Source organism: Pogona vitticeps, chromosome 6 (genome assembly GCF_051106095.1).
Source record: "Pogona vitticeps strain Pit_001003342236 chromosome 6, PviZW2.1, whole genome shotgun sequence".
Lineage (NCBI taxonomy): Eukaryota > Metazoa > Chordata > Lepidosauria > Squamata > Agamidae > Pogona > Pogona vitticeps.
In genome coordinates this window covers 117,979,596-118,000,634 of record NC_135788.1, presented here as the reverse complement: position 1 = coordinate 118,000,634, position 21,039 = coordinate 117,979,596, and the positions used below count along the sequence as shown (strand labels likewise).

The following is a 21,039-nucleotide window of genomic DNA, read 5'->3' as shown; positions in this document are numbered from 1 at the left end:
TGGCCAAAGTATTGGAGCCTTAGCTTCAGGATCTGTCCTTCCAGTGAGCACTCAGGGTTGATTTTCTTCAGAACTGATAGGTTTGATCTCCTTGCATTCCAGGGGACTCTCAAGAGTCTCCTCCAGCACCATATTCAAAAGCATCAATTCTGAGCTTACTCCTGGGGAAATAGACCGGCTTAAATTAGTGGGACTTCCCAGGCTGGGATGGCACTGGAAAAATTTTTCCTTGGGATCTGTAAAAACTGGCTTTGCTGGATAAGAATCAGCTGCTACCCGAATGCTCCAGCAAGCTCAGAATCGGCAGGCGAAGAACATCTACATGGCTAATGACCCACAGACTTGCCCTTAACTCTTTCGAAAAGCCGAAACTCAAGATCTTCATCACATCCTACACGGATGAATTTTGAGAGTTCATTCAAGTGTCATCTATTGTTTGCTGGATACTTGTGATTCTTTTCGCAACCGTCTGGGAGCAAATTGAAGGGGAAACCATGTAATTGTTTGTATTTATCCTCTGTAATTTAGTACGCTGCTCTGTTTTCATTAATCTCAGATATTATCGCTTCAACGAAGAGAGCCGATCGGTCGAGGCTGACTACCCTAAGAACATTGATGTCTGGGGAGGCATCCCCGATTCACCTCGGGGGGCATTTATGGGCAGCGATGAAGGTAAGAGGCCAGGAAGGGAGGTCCAAGCACCGTTGGAGAGCAACAGGGGGGCCCATTCTAGAATTCTAGAAAGACAGGAGATGAAGCAAGCTTTGATTATCCCATAGTGGATGTTCCTTAGGTTCTGTCACACATTTGTGCAACCAAGAAACAGAAATCAGGATGGACCTATGCGAATGTAAGCCAGTTTTTTTTTTCTTAATGGCCGGGGTCACTGAGGTAGAAAGCGGCCACAGAGAGAATGATCAAGCCTTGCATTTCAGGACAAGCCAGTTTGCTTACATTTTATTTAGTCGTGCGTTTCCCCCATGGAGCTAAAGGATGGTCTAAGTCAGAGGTTGTCAACCCCTGGTCCGTGGCCCCGGAGCCGGTCCGTGGCCTGAACTGGACCGGGCTGCGGAGATAGACCTCATGCCCCCCCGCATACACTCCAGTGCCCACCGCTGCTTTGCACACACACACACACACACACACACACACACACACACACACACACACACACACACACACACACACACACACACACACACACGTGCCAGGGCTGGTGTGAGTGCTCCCCCACCCCTTCACGCATGTGAAGGGACTTCATACCAAAAACTTGGACCTCAGATTCAAAGACCTGCCAACAAGATAAATTCATCAACTCTCCTGGGGGTTTACAGGTCTCCCCTCCGAAGGCCCTCCTGCCATGATAAAGTTGGTCATGGATATATAATCATGTCACCCAACTAAAAATCCTTTTGAGATTTCATGAGAAGCAACAACTCAACCACGGTTAGCTGTCCTTGTTGAGTAAGTGTATGTTCATGACATGACTCAGAGGCAGCAACTGGTAATAATAATTGAGTAAGAAAAGAATTGAGTTTTCATTCTGTGATTCATGAGGTTTTTTTTTTTGTTTGGTTTTTTGAGGAAGAGGAAAGAGGAAAAGGTATTTTTCCCAGCTTAGATCAGAAAGCTGTTGCTTTAAACAAAATCCGAAATGCTTTTAAAATATTATTTTAATTCTCTTGGGGTGGAAAAACCCGGCCTTAAAATTTGGAAGGAGAGTTGTCTTGCAAATTTCTAGCACAACATTGAAAGTAAGTTCAAATCTAGATCCAAGCCAGCGAAAATCCTCGCTGCAAAATGGATATATAATCTTGTTTTCAAAAACGTCCTGGACGGAATTCATTTTTTTTTAGCTTTCTAATTTATACATGGGACAGAGGCTTGGGACAGAATTCAGGAGAGGCCCTCAAAAGGAAAATTTGGGGGATGCAAATTCTTCGTTTGCGTTGAAAAGATGTTCAGAAAAATGAAATTTTTGTATCCCAAAGGTTTAAGCCAGAAAACTCAAAAGATTGTGTATTGTTTGAATTCCAAATTTGCTCAGGAAATGAAACGCAGCTTTCCTGTCAGGCTGCAGTTCGAAATGGTTCTCGAAGCAGTCGCCTGACAAATGCCACATGGCTGCATTTTTAAAAAGGCTGCAGAATTCCACATTTTATTTATTTATTTATTTGATTTATACCCCGCCCATCGGGGCTATAAGACCACTCTCGGCGGCTAGACCACATTCCCCCCCCCCCAGCTTTCTTGGGCAGATCCCCACTATTGAGTTGGTCTCATTTTTTCTTTTTATATATTTTGTTTGTCTCGATTCCCTTCTTTCCTCATTGGTATAGCTTTCACCTACTTCTACAAGGGAGACCGTTACTGGAAATTCAACAACGAGAAGCTAAAGGTGGAGCCCGGATACCCCAAATCGGTACTCCGGGATTGGATGGGATGTAGTTCGGACGACCGCCGGGAGGGAGAGGAAGTGATCATCATTGAGGTGGACAATGGAGAGGAAGCGGAAGTGAACGCCGCCGCCGTGGTGCTCCCCATCCTCTTGCTGCTCACCGTCTTTGCGCTCGGGATTGCCCTCCTGATGTTCAGGCGCTACGGGGTCCCCAAACGGTTGTTGTATTGCCAGCGTTCTTTGCTGGACAAGGTGTGACGAGGCGAGCCCGTCTACCCCTGTCTCTTTCACCCTTTGCCACCCGCTCTCCCCCGGTGTGCTCCTGTCTTGAAACCCCCTTCCCTTAGTCACCTGCTCCTCCGTTTGCCTTGCTTCCCTCGTTGTTTCCAGTGGACTATTCCTCAGGCCCTTCCCATCTTCCTTCTGGTGCTTGTCGTGCTTCCTCCACGGAATGTTGTTGAGCATGCCGTGTCTCCCGTCTCCCATTTCCCTTGCCTCTTCCCCATCTCCTCCATCTTTCTCACGCTTACCTTCCCTCGTCTCTCGTGTCGCTTTGCATTCATTCCCTCCTGATTTTTTTCCACGCGGTGGGTGTGCTGAGCACGCTCGAGAACCTTAACTTGAGGAGGCGAAAGAGGACCTCTGCATGCTGGTTTTGGCTTCCCCAGACTTACCACGCCATTCCCGTGATGGGATCGGCATCCGTTGACCTTGCAGGAAAAGGAGACTTTGCTTTGACTTGCCATCTTGAAAATTGGGAGGTGGGGTGAGATAAGCCAACATAAACTCCCGCTACAGTCCTCTCTCTTTTTTTAGGGGTTTTTCATGGCCACCGTCTGTCCAAAATGCTAGTCAACAAGATCAATCCTTGTCTCTCCGCCCCCCACCCAATTTTTCTCTTTTGTGGCCTTCAACCATTCCTTCTTAAGGGCAGATGGAGATCCATGATGGACGTCTTTTGTTGACTTGATCGCAGCAGGAAAGTAGGGTCTTTAAAAGGGGTCCGGCTTCAAGGAAGAGCACCCGTGTGCAGAGATGGGAGGGGAATGGGGGACTTATCGGGAAAGTGGGAGGAGCTATATAGACGAGGGGAGGGAAGGTTGCAACATTCCAAGGGGAAGGGCAGTGAAGCCAAATGGCATTAAGCATTCCAAAGGGAATGGTATCATTCCAATGGGTGTGGCTTGAAGAGGAGGGAGGAGCCACAACTGACCAATAGAAATGCTTACCTGGTGGGGAATAGAAGCGTGGACCATCGCTGGGACAAAAGGGGAGGGGATCTAAAATGTGGGGTGGGGCTTAACTGCCCTGTTCCTTTCAGGGGAGGGAGGTACCTTAAAGGGCCAGATATGATTTTTTGGGGGGGGAGGAGGGGAAGGAAAGATTTCCCCCAAACATAGGTGGAAGGGGCCATTAGTACACTAACACAACCAAAAGTTTGAGCGTGAGATAAAAAAAAGAAGGTGGATGGCCAGGACAAAAGAATAGAGGGGTCGTCGTGTTCATGTTTTGGCGGCCCAGATGCAAAAAAGCGTTGATTCCAAAATTCTAGTTACAGTTGCAAGAGTTTTTTTTACAATGGTTGCTTCTAATGCATTATAGGTTCTGCTAAAACAGCACCACAATTTGCAACAAGGGAACAAAAAAAGGGAATTTTTTTTTGTAGTATTGCGCCAGAGAACTGCCTCAAACTGCCTTGATCCTCTTTTCTTAGGGAATTTTTTTTTATTTTTTTGGATGAATATGTAATTTTAATTATTCTATAAAAATGCCTTTTTTAAAACAAAAAATTAAAAATAGTGCATTTACAGGGTGGGGGAAAAGTGAATAGGGGTGGGGGGAGAACCCCATATGCCTGCAGGCAGGAATTGGGGTACCTTAACCCTCCCCTTTTCAGACCATCATTTAAAAAAAAGGGAGGGCTTGGGAATATGGGTTTTCAAATGGTCTTCAAACGGAATTAAACTGTGTTTAACGATACATTTGTGCTGTGGGTGGGTTTTAATAATGTTTATTGTTCCACTTTATTATTATTATTGTTGTTGTTATTTGCTATTAATAATAAACACCCATTCTTCTGGAGGGAAATATACATACATTGCTGGGAGCCTATAGGCTGTTAAATTGTGTTATTCCTTTTAATCTTTAGCAATAAAAACCCCATTTCTGGGTAGAAATGGACTCAAAATGTCGGGAGTTTTAAAAATTTATTTTTTATTTTTTGGTTCCCCGTACAAGTTGTTCCTAACTATTTTATTAAAAAGAATCACCAAATAATTTTTTTAAAAAAGAAAAACAAAACAATAAATGCTGGAATGTCATCCCCTTTTTAGTAGTATTTTGTATAACAGTGTGGTTTATTTTTCTTTTGGGGAAAAATAAATAAATACTCTGGGGAATTTCGATTGGTTTCTGAACTGTTTGCTCTTTTCCCATTTCCACTGGCCCAAAGGGCAGAAAACACTGGTACAGAAAAGTGTGTTGTTTGGCCTGTCAAGAGTGAGGTTCTGCAGAAGTTGACTCTGAATTAAGTTCTGTTGAATTCATGGACATTTTCTGAAGTAAGCCATGGATATAGGGTTGTGGTCGCAGTTTTAGAACAAAGTTTTATAAGAATAAAAACATCCCTCACCATTTTGAGGGCACTTTGCATAAAACTATCAGTGATGGCACTGCGGGTTAAACCACAAAAGCTTCTGTGACGCAAGTTCAGAAGACCTGTAGTCGTAAGATCGAATCCAGGCATCGGAGGGAGCTCCCGTCGCTCGTCCCAGCTCCTGCCAACCTAGCAGTTCGAAAGCATGCAAAAATGCGAGTCGATAAATAGGTACCACCTTGGTGGGAAGGTCACGGTGCTCCGTGTCTAGTTGTGCTGGCCACGTGACCACGGAAGATTGTCTTCGGACAAACGCTGGCTCTAAGCCTTGGAGACGGGGATGAGCACCGCACCCTAGAGTCGGACGCGACTGGACTAAATATCAAGGGGAACCTTTACCTAGCAAAAACAGGTAGCAGAACATCACATTGAATTGTATGACATCAACTTATGGCAACCCTTTCAAGGGTTTTTTTAGCTACCAAGTACTAGAAGGGGGGATCTCCCCTCTTCAACTGGGGTAACCATATAGCTCACCCAAGGCTACACAGGCTGGCGCTTTTTTCCCGGAGAGACGAGGGGAATTGAACTTCCAGTCTCTGGCTCTGCAGACAGGTGTCCAACTCACCGAGCTGTCCAGAAGTGACTTGGATGAACCCTCAAAACCAAGCCATGAGCAGCTGCCTATTTAACATTTCTGGGAAGCTGGAGAACAGACGATCGGAGGGAATCTGCATTTCTTGGCAACTCCTTCTCCTGCTTCACTTTCCTAACAAGACCTTTGTTGCAGAGCTTGGATAAGTTATTTCCCTCCCCCCCCCCTTTTTTTTTTTTTGCATGATCCTCCCCCAGAATCCCTCAACCAGCATATGGGGAGGTTTGGACTACTAACATTTCGAAAATCTGGCTCCTGTTTGTCAACATTGCAGTTCATGGAGCTTCCAAAGATGACATAATACAGGCGATGTTATCACCGTCATGGGACATGGTTTAATCTTTCCCCACAGCCTGCGGTTTCTTATTTTTGTAAATTCCCCATCGTCTTGGGGAAACGGAGATTCTTTCCAGTTACTTAGACGCACGACACAGTCTTCTGAGATTTTGAACCTTCTTAGCATGTATCTGGAGAAACCTCCAAGGGACCATTGTTGTTGTTGTTTAGTCGTTTAGTCGGTTCCAACTCTTTGTGACCCCAATGGACCAGAGCACGCCAGGCCCTCCTGTCTTCCATTGCCTCCCAGAGTTGGGTCAAAATCATGTTGCTCGCTTCGATGACACTGACCAACCATCTCGTCCTCTGTCGTCCCCTTCTCCTCTTGCCCTCACTCTTTCCCAACATCAGGGTCTTCTCATGAGAAAGGACCATACCACACAGCAAACAAACAAAAAACCACAGCATTATCTTCATAATTCAGCTACAATAGTGGTGGGGATCCAGTGGATTCCAACTTGCATTGGCCCCAACACTTGTTTTATTTTATTTTTGGCCTGGTCAAATCTCCCTTTTAACTCAGGACAAGCCACCCTCGTTTAAACGGGGGCGTAGAGACAGATTCGTAAGAATGAGCAGCTACGGAAACAGGATGGTGTGCTAACGTTTCCCTGGCCAAAATTAGCTCGATAAAATCATCGTTGGCAAAACTCAGTGCCTGGTGGCCAAGGGAGGCTTTCGATGTGATGATGATGATGCAGGGCAGACAGGAAGAACGGAAGGCTTCCTCATCTTCCATTCAAAATTGTATAGCACACTTGTATACCTCTTGTTTTTGAAATGAGCTGGACCTCTCTTGAAAATTGCTGTCCTTCCTTATCCTCTTGTGCAATGTTTATTTTGAAAGCTTGCTTCCTAGTATTTTCCTTTGCAAATCAACACCGTCATTCTGAGAAATACTGTGCCTTGGAGGGATTACTTTTGCTTGCCAAAAGCCGAAAAAGGTTGAGTTCGCTTTGTACGTGGCCAGGGGCATTGTGTTTTTTTGGACTTCTGCAAGTTTTAGAGTTGCGCTGTAGCATTTTACACCTGCCTGGATAGGGACCTGTTGATTGCATCTTGGTTCAAACTAAGATTCATATTTCTTCTGGGGGAAAAATAGTGTCAGTTGCAGGCTGGAGACGCGGCAATATTCATTCTCTAGGGTTATTTAATTGCATCTGTTTGCCATAACTAATTGGCGCCTGCTTGCATTTTTGTTGAAGACAACGTTGGATAGCTGGGGAAGGAGAATGATTATACCGTACTGAATTCCATTAATCTATTTTAGCTATTTTGATTCATTCTCTGTCTTTCTCACAATTACAGGATGGCCGACGAAACGGTTTTTTAAAAAAATGGTCTAAGGGAGCCGGTATCCGATTCAAGCGTTTCTGAGGATATTGTGTGTGTTTACAAAGGGTCCCGAATTATGGGGAAACGGTTCCCAGATTTAAAACAAGCGACAGCTCTTAAAACACACACATTTGCACACAACTATATAAAAATCAAATCGCCAGAGATGGGCCGCCTGACACACAGCCCCCGTATCCTGTCTCTACCAAATGTGACGTCTGTGTAACCACAACTTCCCGCTCGATCCAACTGAGTCAGGAATAATTTCGTGGATATAAATGAGGACAGCAAGCTGTCCCAACCAACCGTTCGCTGTAGGCACTAAGATGGGGTCAAAACCGGGGAGCCCCCCACCCCACACCAAAGCTATAGAAGGGGAGAAGGCAAGGGTTGGAGCCTTGAACCCAAACAGCCGATGCTAAGAGCTTATGCATCTTTCTTTTCTCTCTCCATGTCCCCCCACCCCACCCCTAATCCTTTGGCCGTCCCTCCGGGTCCCGTGCGCTTGGCCGAAGTCCCGGGCTCTGAGCTCACCATGCTTTCGTGGCTTCCACATCTGGAAGCAATTACAGAGGGGAGGAAAAAAAGACGTGTTCAAAACACAGCTGGAATTAGCAAGGCAGAGAGGGGTGGGTGGGTGGGGGGGAATGGGAGAAATTAACACAACCCCCCCCTCCCTACGTTCCCCCACCACACCCCATCTCCAGTGTGGCTTTTCAGCTCCATCTCTTTGCCAGCCAGGCTCCCGAGATGGAAAGAGGACAGTTTTGGAACGACAGAAGGATCTGATCCTCGCTCGGCTCCCGCCTCTGGCTGGGCCACTGACCCAGATGTGGCATGGAAGTTCCTGTATTAGAAAGCTAAACACAGATGAATCCCAAGGCCTGAGAGGAGGGAAACGCTGGCCAAGACCTGGATCCGAGATGAAGGGAAAGGTTGAACACTTACGAGAGCCATTGTGAGAACTTTTGTGGCCTTAACGGCACAGCGCCGTAAGACACGGGCGTGAGATCCCATTGTGAATTTAAAAGGAGCATAACGCGGTGCCTCCATCCACCAACAACAGTTTCCTTTCCAAGAAAGAAATGTGAATTATGAGGTGGAAGAGATGGCGCTTTATTTTCCTAACATTCGCCTCCGGTTTTCTTAATGTCAGCTCCCCGGGGGCAAAGCCCTACCCAAATGGGCCCTGCCTTGCTTAGCAGCCATGCTGCCAACTTGGGGGAGGGGCCCTCACGATGGACTACAGGCCCCATCCTCCCCCACCAGCGCAGCCCATTGGAGACAGTTTGCAGTCCAGCACACAAAAAAGTCCAACTTGGGACAATAAGAAGAGTTCGTGCATGCTGCGCACATGAAGGCTGTTGTGCATCTTTGAGCACAGGGCGCTCTTCGTAACTGAAGTCCAATCTGATTTTTAAAAAGTTGCATTGGAAAATAAAATAAACGAGTGGGATACATAGCTGGCTTCCTGCCCCACTTTGATTAAAAACAACAACAACACACACACAACCCAAACACCACCACCCCAATGACCAACTCTGCCACCCAGAGTAGACCATTGGTCTAGATGGGCAGGGTATAAATCTAATAAAATAAATACATACATAAATTTTTAAAACCCTACAATTTTGAAAGCACAAAAGTTCTGGATAGCTCCATGGTTTGGGCATCTAGTTCGGAGTTCAATTCCCCGACGGTGTGTCTCTTTGACAGGGGCTGGACTGGATGGTCCAGAGGGTCCCTTCCAGCTCTGTAGTTCTAAGGTGACGATGATGATGATGATGAATCATGTTACCAGCCTCAAGGGAAGAGGACAGGAAGGAACTGTGCAACTGTATGTATATGAATATGAATTTATGAATATGGTGTGTGTGTGTTTGTGTGTATGTATCTCCTCCCCCGGCCATATATTTTAAGATCCCCTCATCCTTTTCCTTCCAGCCTGCCTTCCTTCCTTCCGTAAGGTGACCTCAGCTCCAGCAGGCAGAGAGGTTCCCATAGGGCCAAGAAGGAGAGGAGAAAAAAAATAAAATAAAAATTCAAGGGGGAATCCATACAGCAGGAGGGAAGGCAGGACTTTGGCAGAGAGAGGTTAGCTGCATTTTTTCCCAGGCTGGCTCTTGGCCACCTCCGGGTTCGTAGCCAGCCTGGAATCTCCCCCAGCATCCAAAAAACACACGCTTTTCAGGCCAGCTGACAGAGGCAGAATAAGAAGCCTGGATTGACTCTTTCTCTGCTTTGCTCTAATGAACTGATGTCTGAATTGGGCCATACAGGCAAAAATGAAATCACAGGAGCCATCAAACCAAGAAAACAACACCGAACTGAAGAAGAAAAACAGCCACCCACAAATGTATTTCTGCCATACATCAAAGGGGTCATGGACCGCATGGGGAAACCTTTGAAAAAACACAACCTACAAACAGTATTCAAACCCACCACAAAAATGCAACAAATGTTACGGTCAGCAAAGGACAGAAGGGACCCCTCTCACCACTGCAGGAGTATACTGGATACCTTGCAGTTGTGGCCAGGTATATTTTGGAACCACAAAACGAAGCATCCGCACCAGAATCAAAGAACACGAGAGACACTGCAGACTAAAACAACCAGAAAAATCGGCAGTAGCTGAACATGCCCTAAAACAAGCTATACATGAAATTCTATTTCAAAATACTGAAATGCTGGACAACACCAGCAATCATTAACGTTAGAATGCACAGGGAAGCCATTGAAATCCACAAACATCAGCAGAACTTCAACAAAAAAAGAGGGAAGTTTGAAACTCAACAAAACTTGGCTCCCAGCACTGAAAAATACAGCATGCAAAAGGTCAACAAACTCTACCCAGCCAGAAGGACCGGTGATCACTACACACAAAAGACCAGCTAACAACACCCATCAATCACAGTGACAGATAATCTTTCCTCCTTATCACAACAATACACCCACAACAAAAACACACTGATCACCATAATCACCCATCTCCTGAAAAAGACAAAAGCTGATCTCACAGCCATAAATACTCAACTCCGAGACAAACTGCACCAAAGCACAGATTGCTGTTCTCTGAAGATGTCGGCCACAGAGACTGGAGAAACGTTAGGAAGAACGATTTTCAGAACACAGCCAAAGGAACATTAGGAAGAACAACCTTCAGAACACAACAACCATTAGATCCCGGCCGTGAAAACCTTCGCGAATACATTAAACTGATGTTTTCTTCATAACATGCCCAGAAAATCTAGCAGCCCCTGCTTGGGAGACTAGGACCCTCTTGGCCAACAAATAATTAATGTTATTAGCAATTATGAGAGGAGTGGTTTATTCTGCAAGTGATTCTGCAGTACTCTAAGCCAAGAATCTTACCTTACTAAATTACAATGTACACACTTATTTTTCCTGGCTTTGCTTTTCTCACTCAGGCAAGCAGGTAATCATATGAGCCCTGGAGATCTTAACATTGCATTCAAACTCAGGAAGAAGATGATGGTAGAGGTTAAGGAACCTTCAGAGTTGCAGGTTTCCTGGACTACAACTTTCAGCAACCCCAGCCAACGTAGGTGATAGGTCAAATTAGGCAGGTTGTATTATAAACTATCTAGAAGATATCACGTTACCTAAACCCTGGTTTATTGTTCTCAGAATTGCATGCCAGCTTCTAATCAAGGTTTGTTGCTGTCTTACTAAATCTTGGCTTGTTAGGGCAGAATAAACCATATTCCCAGTTAAGGCATAATGCTAGCCACTCTCCATCGGCTTTGTTGGCCAGTTCACATACGTGGTAAAACCAGAGTGAAGGGGCTGCAGGCACCAGTATGTATATAAATTATGGTTTATAAAGCTAGGATCTATGAAATACATGATGCACAAACCCAGCACCGTGACCAGGCCCACATCCGGTGAGCTTCATTCATAGAGCAAAGCGTAAGGGTGACAATACCTTTAACTGATCGATAAACTAGCATAAGCAAGCAAGCTTTCTGGTTCTGTAGGACACTGTAATGCCTCATACGGAGGGAGAACTGGAGAAAACCGAAAGTCCTGGCTAAATGTTCACACTTGCAGGTTGAGGACTTCCAAGATGGGATCAAAAATATAAAACATTCTGCCTGAGCGAAACAGGCAGCATCTTCCTCTGGCAAGGCCCAACTTTGATGAGATTTCTGGAAGGCTCAAAAGCTTGTCTCTGCATGACATTTTATGGTTCAATAACGGTGTGACTTGGCCACCTGGTGGTTTTGAGCATGGATTTCTACATTTCCCGTTTGCAGCTCGTGTCTAAACCTGATACTTAAATTCTTGCACAGGTCTGGCATTGAAACCTGTTAGGAGGGTCCACCAGCCATTCCCAACAGGGACCATATGCGGGTCCCCCATGGGGCCACATTGAAAGGGGTCACAGACTGGAAATAATGATTCACGCAACACCTTATAAGGTTCGTTATGCGACTTATACGATCCTGATTCGGCCTATATTTCTTTCAGATTGTATTTATGGCCAGGGCCATTAAAAGCCTATCCCAGTTCAAATAATGCACATGGAGATGCTCTCAAGTCCAATTTGGTGTCTGGTGCAATCACTATCTCCAGGAGGTTTGCCCTGGGAATATGCACCAAGTGAAAAGATGCAAAGGGAAGACCAAATTGCTATTAAGAGTAACCTATGCAGACTTCTTACTTTTAGGGCATGAGAAAGGGTTTAACATTTAGAGCACAAAAGCTCTAAACGCTATCCCAAAGGAGGCCAGGCTAAACTGATAGAGAACTAAAACAACACACCTTGCTGAGGGGATGAAGGCCAAAGAGTGTCTCCCACCAGGACAAGACTCTAGCCAGACCATCTGGAAATCAACTCCAACAAACTTCAAAGCAAAATAGGAAGATCAAAGAATAATTGAGTAAAATGGGGCTACTTGGATACAGGACTGATTTTTCGGTGTGTGCAGAAATTCAATCCACGCGGCACTTAGGTGCATGCAATTTATACCCCATCAATGAGGACAAAAGAAGATTTAGCAAACGGCTGAAAGCACGTTATTGAAATAGCCTGCTTCTGGTTAAAAAAAAAAAAGGCTAATTGTCTTAACATTTTCATTGAGCTTTCATTTTACCTATATTTCATATACATGTCCGTAATTTTAAAATGTGCAATGGTTGGATAAGAAACTACAGTTGGGGCGATCTGGATCCTCCGAGACCTTGGATTAGCAAATTGTAGCCTCCCCCCCCGGTTGTTCAAATACGATATTCAAGCCCCCCTTTTAAAGTCTGGAACTTAAAAGCGGCTCAGAGTAGGAACCTGGCATAGCTGTCCTATAATCCCAAAAAAAGTTGTGAGAGGCAATGGGGAAGGCAAGATGGAGAGTCTCACGTGAACCTATGTGACCGTCCTCAAAGACCACTGAAAATTGCTTACTCCTGTTCCCTGGGATGGGGGTTCGAATCACGGGACTTAAGCCGTTCAGTTGGACTTAAGTCACCACGGTGATTTGACTCGGGACTAGATTTGTGACTTGGACCCACCAACCCCTCCCTTTTTTCACAGGGGGGGGACTTGTTTTGAATAGGAACTTGGCCTTGGGTTTCGGATTTGGTACCAAACATTCGAACTTGGGCTTCGGTACCCAAGATTTGAACCTGGGATTCGGTACCAAACATTCGAACTTGGGATTCAGTACCCAAAATTCGAACCTGGGATTCGGTACCAAACATTCGAACTTGGGATTCGGTACCCAAAATTTGAACCTGGGATTCGGTACCAAACATTCAAACTTGGGATTCGGTACCCAAGATTCGAACCCAAAGACTTGCCAACATCCCAGCCTGTTTCTAAACCCAAGTCTCATTCCAGGCAAGCACCGCAGATGGAAATGGATTGTTTTATGCCAAGCTACCTTTGGCCGCTGTAAAATAAAGAGGAGCGACTGGTGGCTCCAAGGTTAATTTCCTCTGTCCAAAAGTCGTATGCCTGGCTCCAGGATAATCTGATTATTTTCCCCCAGCGTAAACATTACGCTTGGGATCATAGGAGAGACAGGCTATTTCAGGCGTGTTATGGACTGAAAAGATTCAAGGCAGCTCCTTTGTTGATGCTGAGCCGGGCAAGGTCTGTTTCTCAATCCTGGCTTCTGCATTGTGCGACCGCCCTTGGTGTATATTCCAGAAACCACAGCCTTCAAAAGGGCTGTCACATGTCAACAAATTTGTTCTCGGGTCCCTGGAAGGAGTAATGGGGCCAGGATGAGGCACGGTGTCAAAACGATCTGGGCGTGAGTGTGTGTTTGTGATTCTCTTATTTCCCCTTCCTCACTATAAAACCGGACTTCTTTTTGTGCATTAAGCAGGACACAGCGAAGGGGAAAGCAGAATATTTATTTTGGGGTCCGTGGGAGAAAGCCACCTTTCGGCTGGAGTTTGTTGAGCTGCTTTGCCTCTTCTTCCTGCTTTTTCTCCCTCTGCCGGGCTTCCCATTTCTCGATTCCATGATCTATTTCCTTGGAGAGCATGACTACACGGCGCTGAGAGGGCAAGATGGAGAGAGGGGTTAGTAAATCTTTCAGACCAAGTCCACGTTTTCAACAACCTTCATGCAAGAAAGATAAGCACCAATTTTCCAATCCGTTGCGGAGAACAACCCTATATTTCTCAGTGACAAACAGATTTTATTCTTAGCTGTCTTTGTTTCCCAAGCAATCCTGTCAAACAACTCAAGAGGAGTTTTAACTCTCCAAAGGCATGAAATTGCTTCAGCACTATTGTACGACTCACAAAATAGCCATTTTGAAGATTTGAAAGCGGTGGGAAAGGATGTTCAGCCTTTAAATCTGAAGGTGTAATGCAAACAGATAGCCTGTTAGCTTCCTCTTTCAACCCAGATGTGAGATACAAGAAGAGCTGGGTGTAAACTATCCAGTCATGGGGCATTCTTTACATGTTCAGAGGTGCACACTACAAATTCACAGGCTTCAGGGTGGCCCTTTGTCCTGAGGTCCATGGAAGAAGTGTAATGGCCAGGACTAGCAACAAATGTGAAAGGTGGACAGCTAAGAAAGGGGACAGGATTGTTTCAGTTTGGTGCAGGAGGAGAGCTTTGTGGACTTCCAGACAGATGAATAAGTGGGTCCTAGATCAAATCAAGTCTGAACCATCTCTGGAAGCAAAAAAAATTAAAATAAAAATAAATTGAAATTGAGGCTGTCCTACTTTGGGCACAATGTGAAAAGGAAGGATTTTCTGGAAAACACAATATTGCTAGGAAAAGTGGAAGGCAGCAGGAAAAGAGGGAGACCCAATATGAGATGGACGGACTCTCTACCCAGGCTTGATTTTACAAGCGCTGAGCAAGGCAGTTGAGGACAGGAAACTGCGGAGACTGCTCTCATTCATAGGATCGCCATAAGTCAGAGATGATTTGACAGCAGATAGCAAGAACAGGGTAGTTCTTCACAAGTTACATTTAAACTCTACATTTCCTCCAATTTATTTAATTATATTTAAGTGTGTGCTATTTAGCAGTTGACGGCTTCTGAAAGGTGAGCTTAAGGTTTTCAAGATAACACAACATTTTCAAACAGTGGTTTTGATGTTGCTAACGAGTTTTACCCAGCGGGTTTTCATGAGTTTTACCCAGTGAGTGGGGGGGGGGGGATCTGAAGCTCCTGAATTCTAATCCAGTATTCTATCCACCCCATCATACTGTCCCAAAGGTATGGACTTAATTTGAATTATATTCTGCCTTTATCCCAGAAAATGGAGAAGGGTCACAGCAAAATTGAAACAGATATGGACGAGAGAGAGAGAGAGAGGGAGGGAGAGAGAGAGGGAGGGAGGGAGGGAGGGATGAAAACGAGACATGGACAAACTCCAACAGAAAAGGGTGTCACAAGGTTTGAAACACAAAGAACAATGGAACACTCTTGAATAAGAAAGCAGTCTAGAAACCCATCAAGTAATAAGAAAAAGAGGAAGAAAAGCACAGAAACAATCCACTGAAAACCCTTCCTCCACCATCCATGACTTTCTCTTCAGGTAGGTTTTTAGACTAAGAGAGTAACTGGGCGAAGAGGTTTGTCACTGTTCAGAGAAGAACCGGACTTTGGATTCACCAGACTGACATTCCAACCAATATACAGCGGTGCCTCGCATTGCGACATTAATTCGTTCCAGCGAAATCGCTGTAGAACGAAAACGTCGTAAAGTGAAAATTTAAAAAAGCCATTGAAACGCATTAAAACCTGGTTAATGCATTCCAATCGGCTAAGAACTCACCGTCCAGAGAAGATCCTCCATAGGGGCGGCCATTTTCGGGTGCCTGACCAGCGAAAAATTGCTCCTAAACCCAGCGGGGAGCCATTTTGAGCACCAGGCGGCCATTTTGAAACCCCAACAATCAGGTGTTTTGATAGCCGGGAAGCGAAAATCGGTTCCCTGTTTCGGGAACCAATCATCGCGCAGCGAAATTCCCCCATTCAAAACGTTGTCGTAATGCAAATTCGTCATTAAACAGAGCGCTCGTCTTGCGAGGCACCACTGTACCACACTTCCTAAATCCGTTGTAAAAACATAGTGCCCTTAATGGTGTTCCACCCGTCTGAGATGGAATCTGGATCCCTCTCCCAAGGGACAAAGCAGAACGACAACTTTAGCCTCGCTTGTTTTGTTCAGTTCAGCAAGGCTCAAGGGCATGAGTTGGTTTCTAGCACCCTAAAACCCAGTGGATCACCTGTGTGCAGTGCAGTGGACAGACTGTCGGATTAAGACTCAGGAGACACGGGTTCAAATCCTCGCTTGACCACAGAAACTCACTGGGCGATGGCACAGGAGAAACGACTCCTTAAATACCTCGCACGCCTTGAAAACCCATTAAGGTCGCCCAAGAATGGAAACCGCTCGGTGCCACCCAACGACCTGTCCAGAAGCCCTCTGTTCTCTCCCAAGAATTCCTAACATTAAACTTTCCAAAGTTTGGGGAACGGTCCCCAACTTACAGCAAGCTCCTTGTTTTTTTCCTTCCGAAGGAGTTGACGTTTCATGGGTGGAGCAGGCCGTCCATCTGGGGAAACGGGAAATAAACTGTATTAAACAACTTACTCCCAGCCCCTCTCTGCGCTAGAGTATTACGGGACCCCCTTATCCATGGGATCAGGATCCACGGATTCATTTATTTACCATCTGAAAATATTGAAAATATTAAAAGAACCGCCCCCCCCACAAAAAAACTATTTTCACATGTATTACCAGAACTGGTCTGCAGAGGGAGACAGAGACTGTGCTGTGAAGACTTGTCAGCGAAGAATACACAGCATGGTCTCTGGTGCCCTCTAGTGGCCAGATTTGGCAATATGTCATAAATACCCCCTCAATATATATGGAGGAGAAGCCTCCGGGTGCTTCAGGACAGTGAGGGAAGCCCTCAGGTGCCCCCCAAAATTCAACAGAAACGGTCCTGATTCCAGGAGAGGATGTCAGTTGGCAATTTTGGGCTAGTAAAAGTTCTCCCCCATTCTGAGGCTCCTGAAAGCTTCCCTAGGAAAAGGCGGCCAATTATACCCAAATGAGAATTACTTTTTGGAAGAGTTGTGGGAAATTATAAACATTCCATTATGAAGGAAATAGATCTCTGTTGGTCCCAGTGATGGCTCCACTGATTTAGTTATGTTCGATGAGTTAATCTTACGTGATTCTTGTGTATTTTTTCTTTTTTTAAAAAAATCTTTATTATTTTAATATATACATATATATATTATGCTACTGGTTTCTCTCCTTTTCATCATTGTACGTTACAGATTGTGTCGTATAATGCAAGCAACATATTTTAAAAAAGCTTCCCTGGGGCAATAAGGGAGCACTAAGAAATCATGGAACCTGAAAGGGAGAGATAAGATGTGTTCAGTCAATTGAAGTCAAATACATTGCTTGGATTCCATTTTATTTCTTAAGATGGTTTGCCCTGATCTTTTTTTTAAAAAGTGTAGAAGCTTTCCAGTTTTTAGGGCTTCGTTTTGTTACATTTTCACTTTAAAAGTCATTTTAAATTTTTTTGCTTTTAAAAAAGACCTGGATAGTATAGATTTATTTATTTATTTATTTATTTATTTATTTGTTTGTTTGTTTGTTTGTTTGTTTGTTTGTTTGTTTGATTTATATCCCGCTCATCTGGTAAATCTATACCACTCTACATTTACTTAATATACACTCGGTTGCTTTTCCTTACCAGCAAATGTCCAGTCAGGGAGGTCTGTTAAAGGCCCGTGCATTGAAGGATTTACAGGTAAACCATGCCTAGGGTACGGGGGGGTGGGGAGGAGGAGGAAAACACACAAACTTTTAGGTAGCTGCAAAATATTAAATCAAATAACAACAGAAAATGGGGAGAAAACTGTTATGCTGATTCTGTCACCATTTAATATTACCATATACACCTTGCTTCCCTGAAAATAAGACCTAACTTGAAAATAAGCCCTACTGTGATTTTTCAGGATGCTTGTAATATAATCCCCACTACAAAAATAAGCCCTAGTTAAGTGAAATCCAGCCCTCCACCCTTGTGCAGCAACCAGAAGAAGATGACATGACTGTATTTGAATAAATGTAGATTGTTGTACATGAAAGGAATAAAACATCTCCTGAAAATAAGCCCTAATGCATTTTTTGGAGCAAAAAATAATATAAGACCCTGTCTGGGGGTTATTAGACAGTGATGGAGAATTCTGGAGAACTGAGTTCGAATTCCCCTTTGGCCATGGGAACTCACCATGCAGGGGTGGAACTGATAAAGCCACAACCAGATGCATGATCAGCATTGGCCTGGCATCTTGTCAGTTAGCATCAGCAACTTACATGATTTCTTTTCCAAGTGTGTAAAATCCAAATAGGATTTTGGACAATGTTCCAGAGCTTGCCAAATGTTGTCAGACTGCAACTTCCTTTAGTGGACTGCAGATCTCAATCATCAATGATTGAGAGCTGCAGTCCAACAACATCTGGAAGGTCTTAACTTCCCACCCCTCTCCCTATATAGTAGGACACAAGTACTTCCCTCCACCTCACACCATCCTTTTCTGGCTGGCTCCCTCTTAACACCAGTGTGGTCGTTCTCTCCACCTCTGGCACTCACTTCACTCTCCATGGGCCACAGGATTGGTCCACAGTGCTGCAGTGAAGATTTCGAGACACGAAAGTAAGTTTTGCCAGATGGGGTCCTGCAGAGATAAACGCCAGAGGAGAAAAACACAGGATTAAAAAAAGCACCATGGTGTCTTGCTTCTTGGCGATACCATTTTAGAACAGTATGTACTACAGACAGACCATCAAGCTTTAGAATAAAAAACACATACATACATTATCTTAAAGCAACAACCCTGTGAAAACAGACCAGTATTTATTATTGCATGTCACAACTTAAGACTAAAGACCGCATGAGGCAAATTTCACAGCAGAGGCAAAAAATGATCTGAGGACTCAGCCATGACATGGTTGATGTTCACCGTCTAAGGCAGAAGAATGCAGAAACACTTTCCACATGAAACTGTACATTTGTAAAGCCAACATAGAGAAGTTATAAGAATGCTGGAAGCTGTGAGTTCAAGTCCCGCCTAAACATCACTAAATTCAGAGTAACCTTGGCTCAGTCGTTCTTAGTCTGATTTACCTCACAGGGTTGTTGTGAGCAAAATGTGGGTGACAGAAACATGTTTTCCTTGGAAAAAAGGGGCATAAATGTAATTAATAATAACAACCAACAGTGATAAATAAAGGAGTGCTTAACTCAAAATTTTCCTGTTATTGGTTCTAGCAATATTAAAAGGCAGTCTGAAATTCCAAATTACTTTCATTACAATTCGAAAAGGAAAAATAATCGACCAATGAAATAATCACATTTAAAAACTATAAAGCCACGCACCACAGCACACCCTCTGAAGGTTTGCAAATTTAAAAGCAAGAGTGCACTTAAATGTAAATGCAATGCTCCTGTTTTGCAAGGATGAATTGCAAAATACACTTTTTAAGGCACCCAGGCAAGCATGATGGTTAGAGGCATAAATCCAGTTAGCAAGTTAGTCTCCAATATAGTACAATTATTGCACATTTATTTTTACGGAGGCTCCATATATGTCTGTTTAAAAGGAAATCCCTATGAACTGGAATTAGGCCTCCACTGAACTCAATGGGATTTATTTCAGGCTCATAGACGGACATAGAATTGCAACGTCCAAGTCTCCCTTCCTCCACCCAGGGTAATTTTTCCCACCGCAGATAATCTCCATACTTAGCCTTTGGGTCACGCAAGCTGCCATTTTGACGATAATAAGACACGGAAGGACCACGCGATTGCGTTCGCTCGGCTGGTACGGAAAAATTCGGGATGGGAGCCGCCATCTTTAGAAGCCTCCATAGGCGCAGCCATTTTGAATGGTGTTCCCTGAGGGAGACGCTCACGCGCGGCCGGAAGAATCCGGCCCTCTCGTGGAACGTGAGCAACGTGAGCGCCAGGGAGGCGCCATCTTGTACGGATTATTTCCGGAACCGAACACAACAGCAAAGAAGAGAAAGCTTCTGAAGATTAAGTCATGGAGATAAATTTCGCTGAGGTCTCCAAACAGCTTTTTTCATGCCATTTGGAAAACGGGGCTATTTATTTGTTTATTATCTCGGTTTAAAAAAGAAGTTGCCTAAATCCAAGTGAGCAGCCATTTTGACAAAAGAAACGGGAGACCCGGATGTGAAGACCGGAAATTAAGGAACGCCATTTTGTAACGCATTCGGAAGTCGACTTCTTTCACCATATTGGATTCGGGCACGCCCTCTGAGTGTCCTTTTTGTGGGGCAGAAATGGTTACTTTCCTCTGTCAAAACTAAAAGTTATACCAATTCCCAAAACTGCACGCCTGTGACTTTGACCGAGTGGCTTAATTTTTTCCCCAAAATAAAAATTTACAGCGGCTTAGGTCGCCATTTTTCTTAAGGGAGGAAAAGGCTGAACCTCCATCTTGGAAATGGTCAAAGTGTCGGTGGCGCCATCTTGGATGCTGGTTGCTAAGGAAGCCGTCGCTCTTGGTAACGAAGTAAACAGGAGAGTCGCTCAAGGCGAAGAGCAGGAGAGTTTTGTTTGCGGCTCGTGTGAAATCTCGGACTCCTGGGCTCTTGCGAGTCGGCCTTTGGGTAACAGGAGAGGATAAATCCCAAAATATCCGCATTGATTGCATGAACTATGCGATCAGTATGGATATTTTGGAATTTTCTGATCTCCTGTTACATTTTATGGATGAATAAGAATGAAATAAACAAATAATCTATATCTTAGCATCTCGATCTAAAAATTAAGAGAAATCATATTGAGAATATGTGAAGGGTCTCCAGGACATGGCCTGGACTGAAGATATCGGCTTGCACTGTGATGAATGCACTGGAGCCCTGAGGCAGGAAAAGTATGGCAACTCATTAATATAGGGAGTTCAGATATGGGTAAAACAGCGCACTCTCTCTCTCTCTCTCTCTCTCTCTCTCTCACCTGAAGTCCCTCCTTTTTCACACTTGTTCTAGCCACATTTACAGAGAAGATTGGTCTCCCACTTGTTGAAAATAAAAATGTTGATTCAAAATGCCGCTGGAGCAAGCCTTAAGGATAGGGTAGCAAACGTTTCAGCAGACGTCTTTCTTTCTGAAAATGAACTCTGTGTGATTTGAAAGCTCACTACACACCTCAGTGGAGGG

General features: G+C 44.5%; 2 protein-coding genes across 2 annotated transcripts in view; one reads left to right on the top strand and one right to left on the bottom strand.

Moving 5' to 3' along the window:
• MMP14 (matrix metallopeptidase 14) overlaps positions 1-4,719 on the top strand; it is a 30,006-nt gene extending 25,287 nt beyond the window's left edge. The window contains exons 9-10 of the mRNA XM_020809729.3: positions 557-672; positions 2,340-4,719. Coding sequence (XP_020665388.3) covers positions 557-672; positions 2,340-2,656 — 433 coding nt within the window. The 3' untranslated portion in view covers positions 2,657-4,719. The remainder of the gene's footprint in view (positions 1-556; positions 673-2,339) is intronic.
• An 8,959-nt stretch (positions 4,720-13,678) lies between these two features.
• On the bottom strand, positions 13,679-19,774 carry MRPL52 (mitochondrial ribosomal protein L52). The gene is made up of 5 exons (XM_020809727.3): positions 19,595-19,774; positions 18,443-18,527; positions 17,540-17,607; positions 16,314-16,378; positions 13,679-13,844 (listed from the first exon to the last, which is right to left on the bottom strand). Exons 1-5 carry the CDS (start codon positions 19,620-19,622, stop codon positions 13,698-13,700), a joined length of 393 nt encoding a protein of 130 aa, XP_020665386.2. The 5' UTR covers positions 19,623-19,774; the 3' UTR covers positions 13,679-13,697.
• Between the last annotated feature and the right edge of the window lie 1,265 nt (positions 19,775-21,039).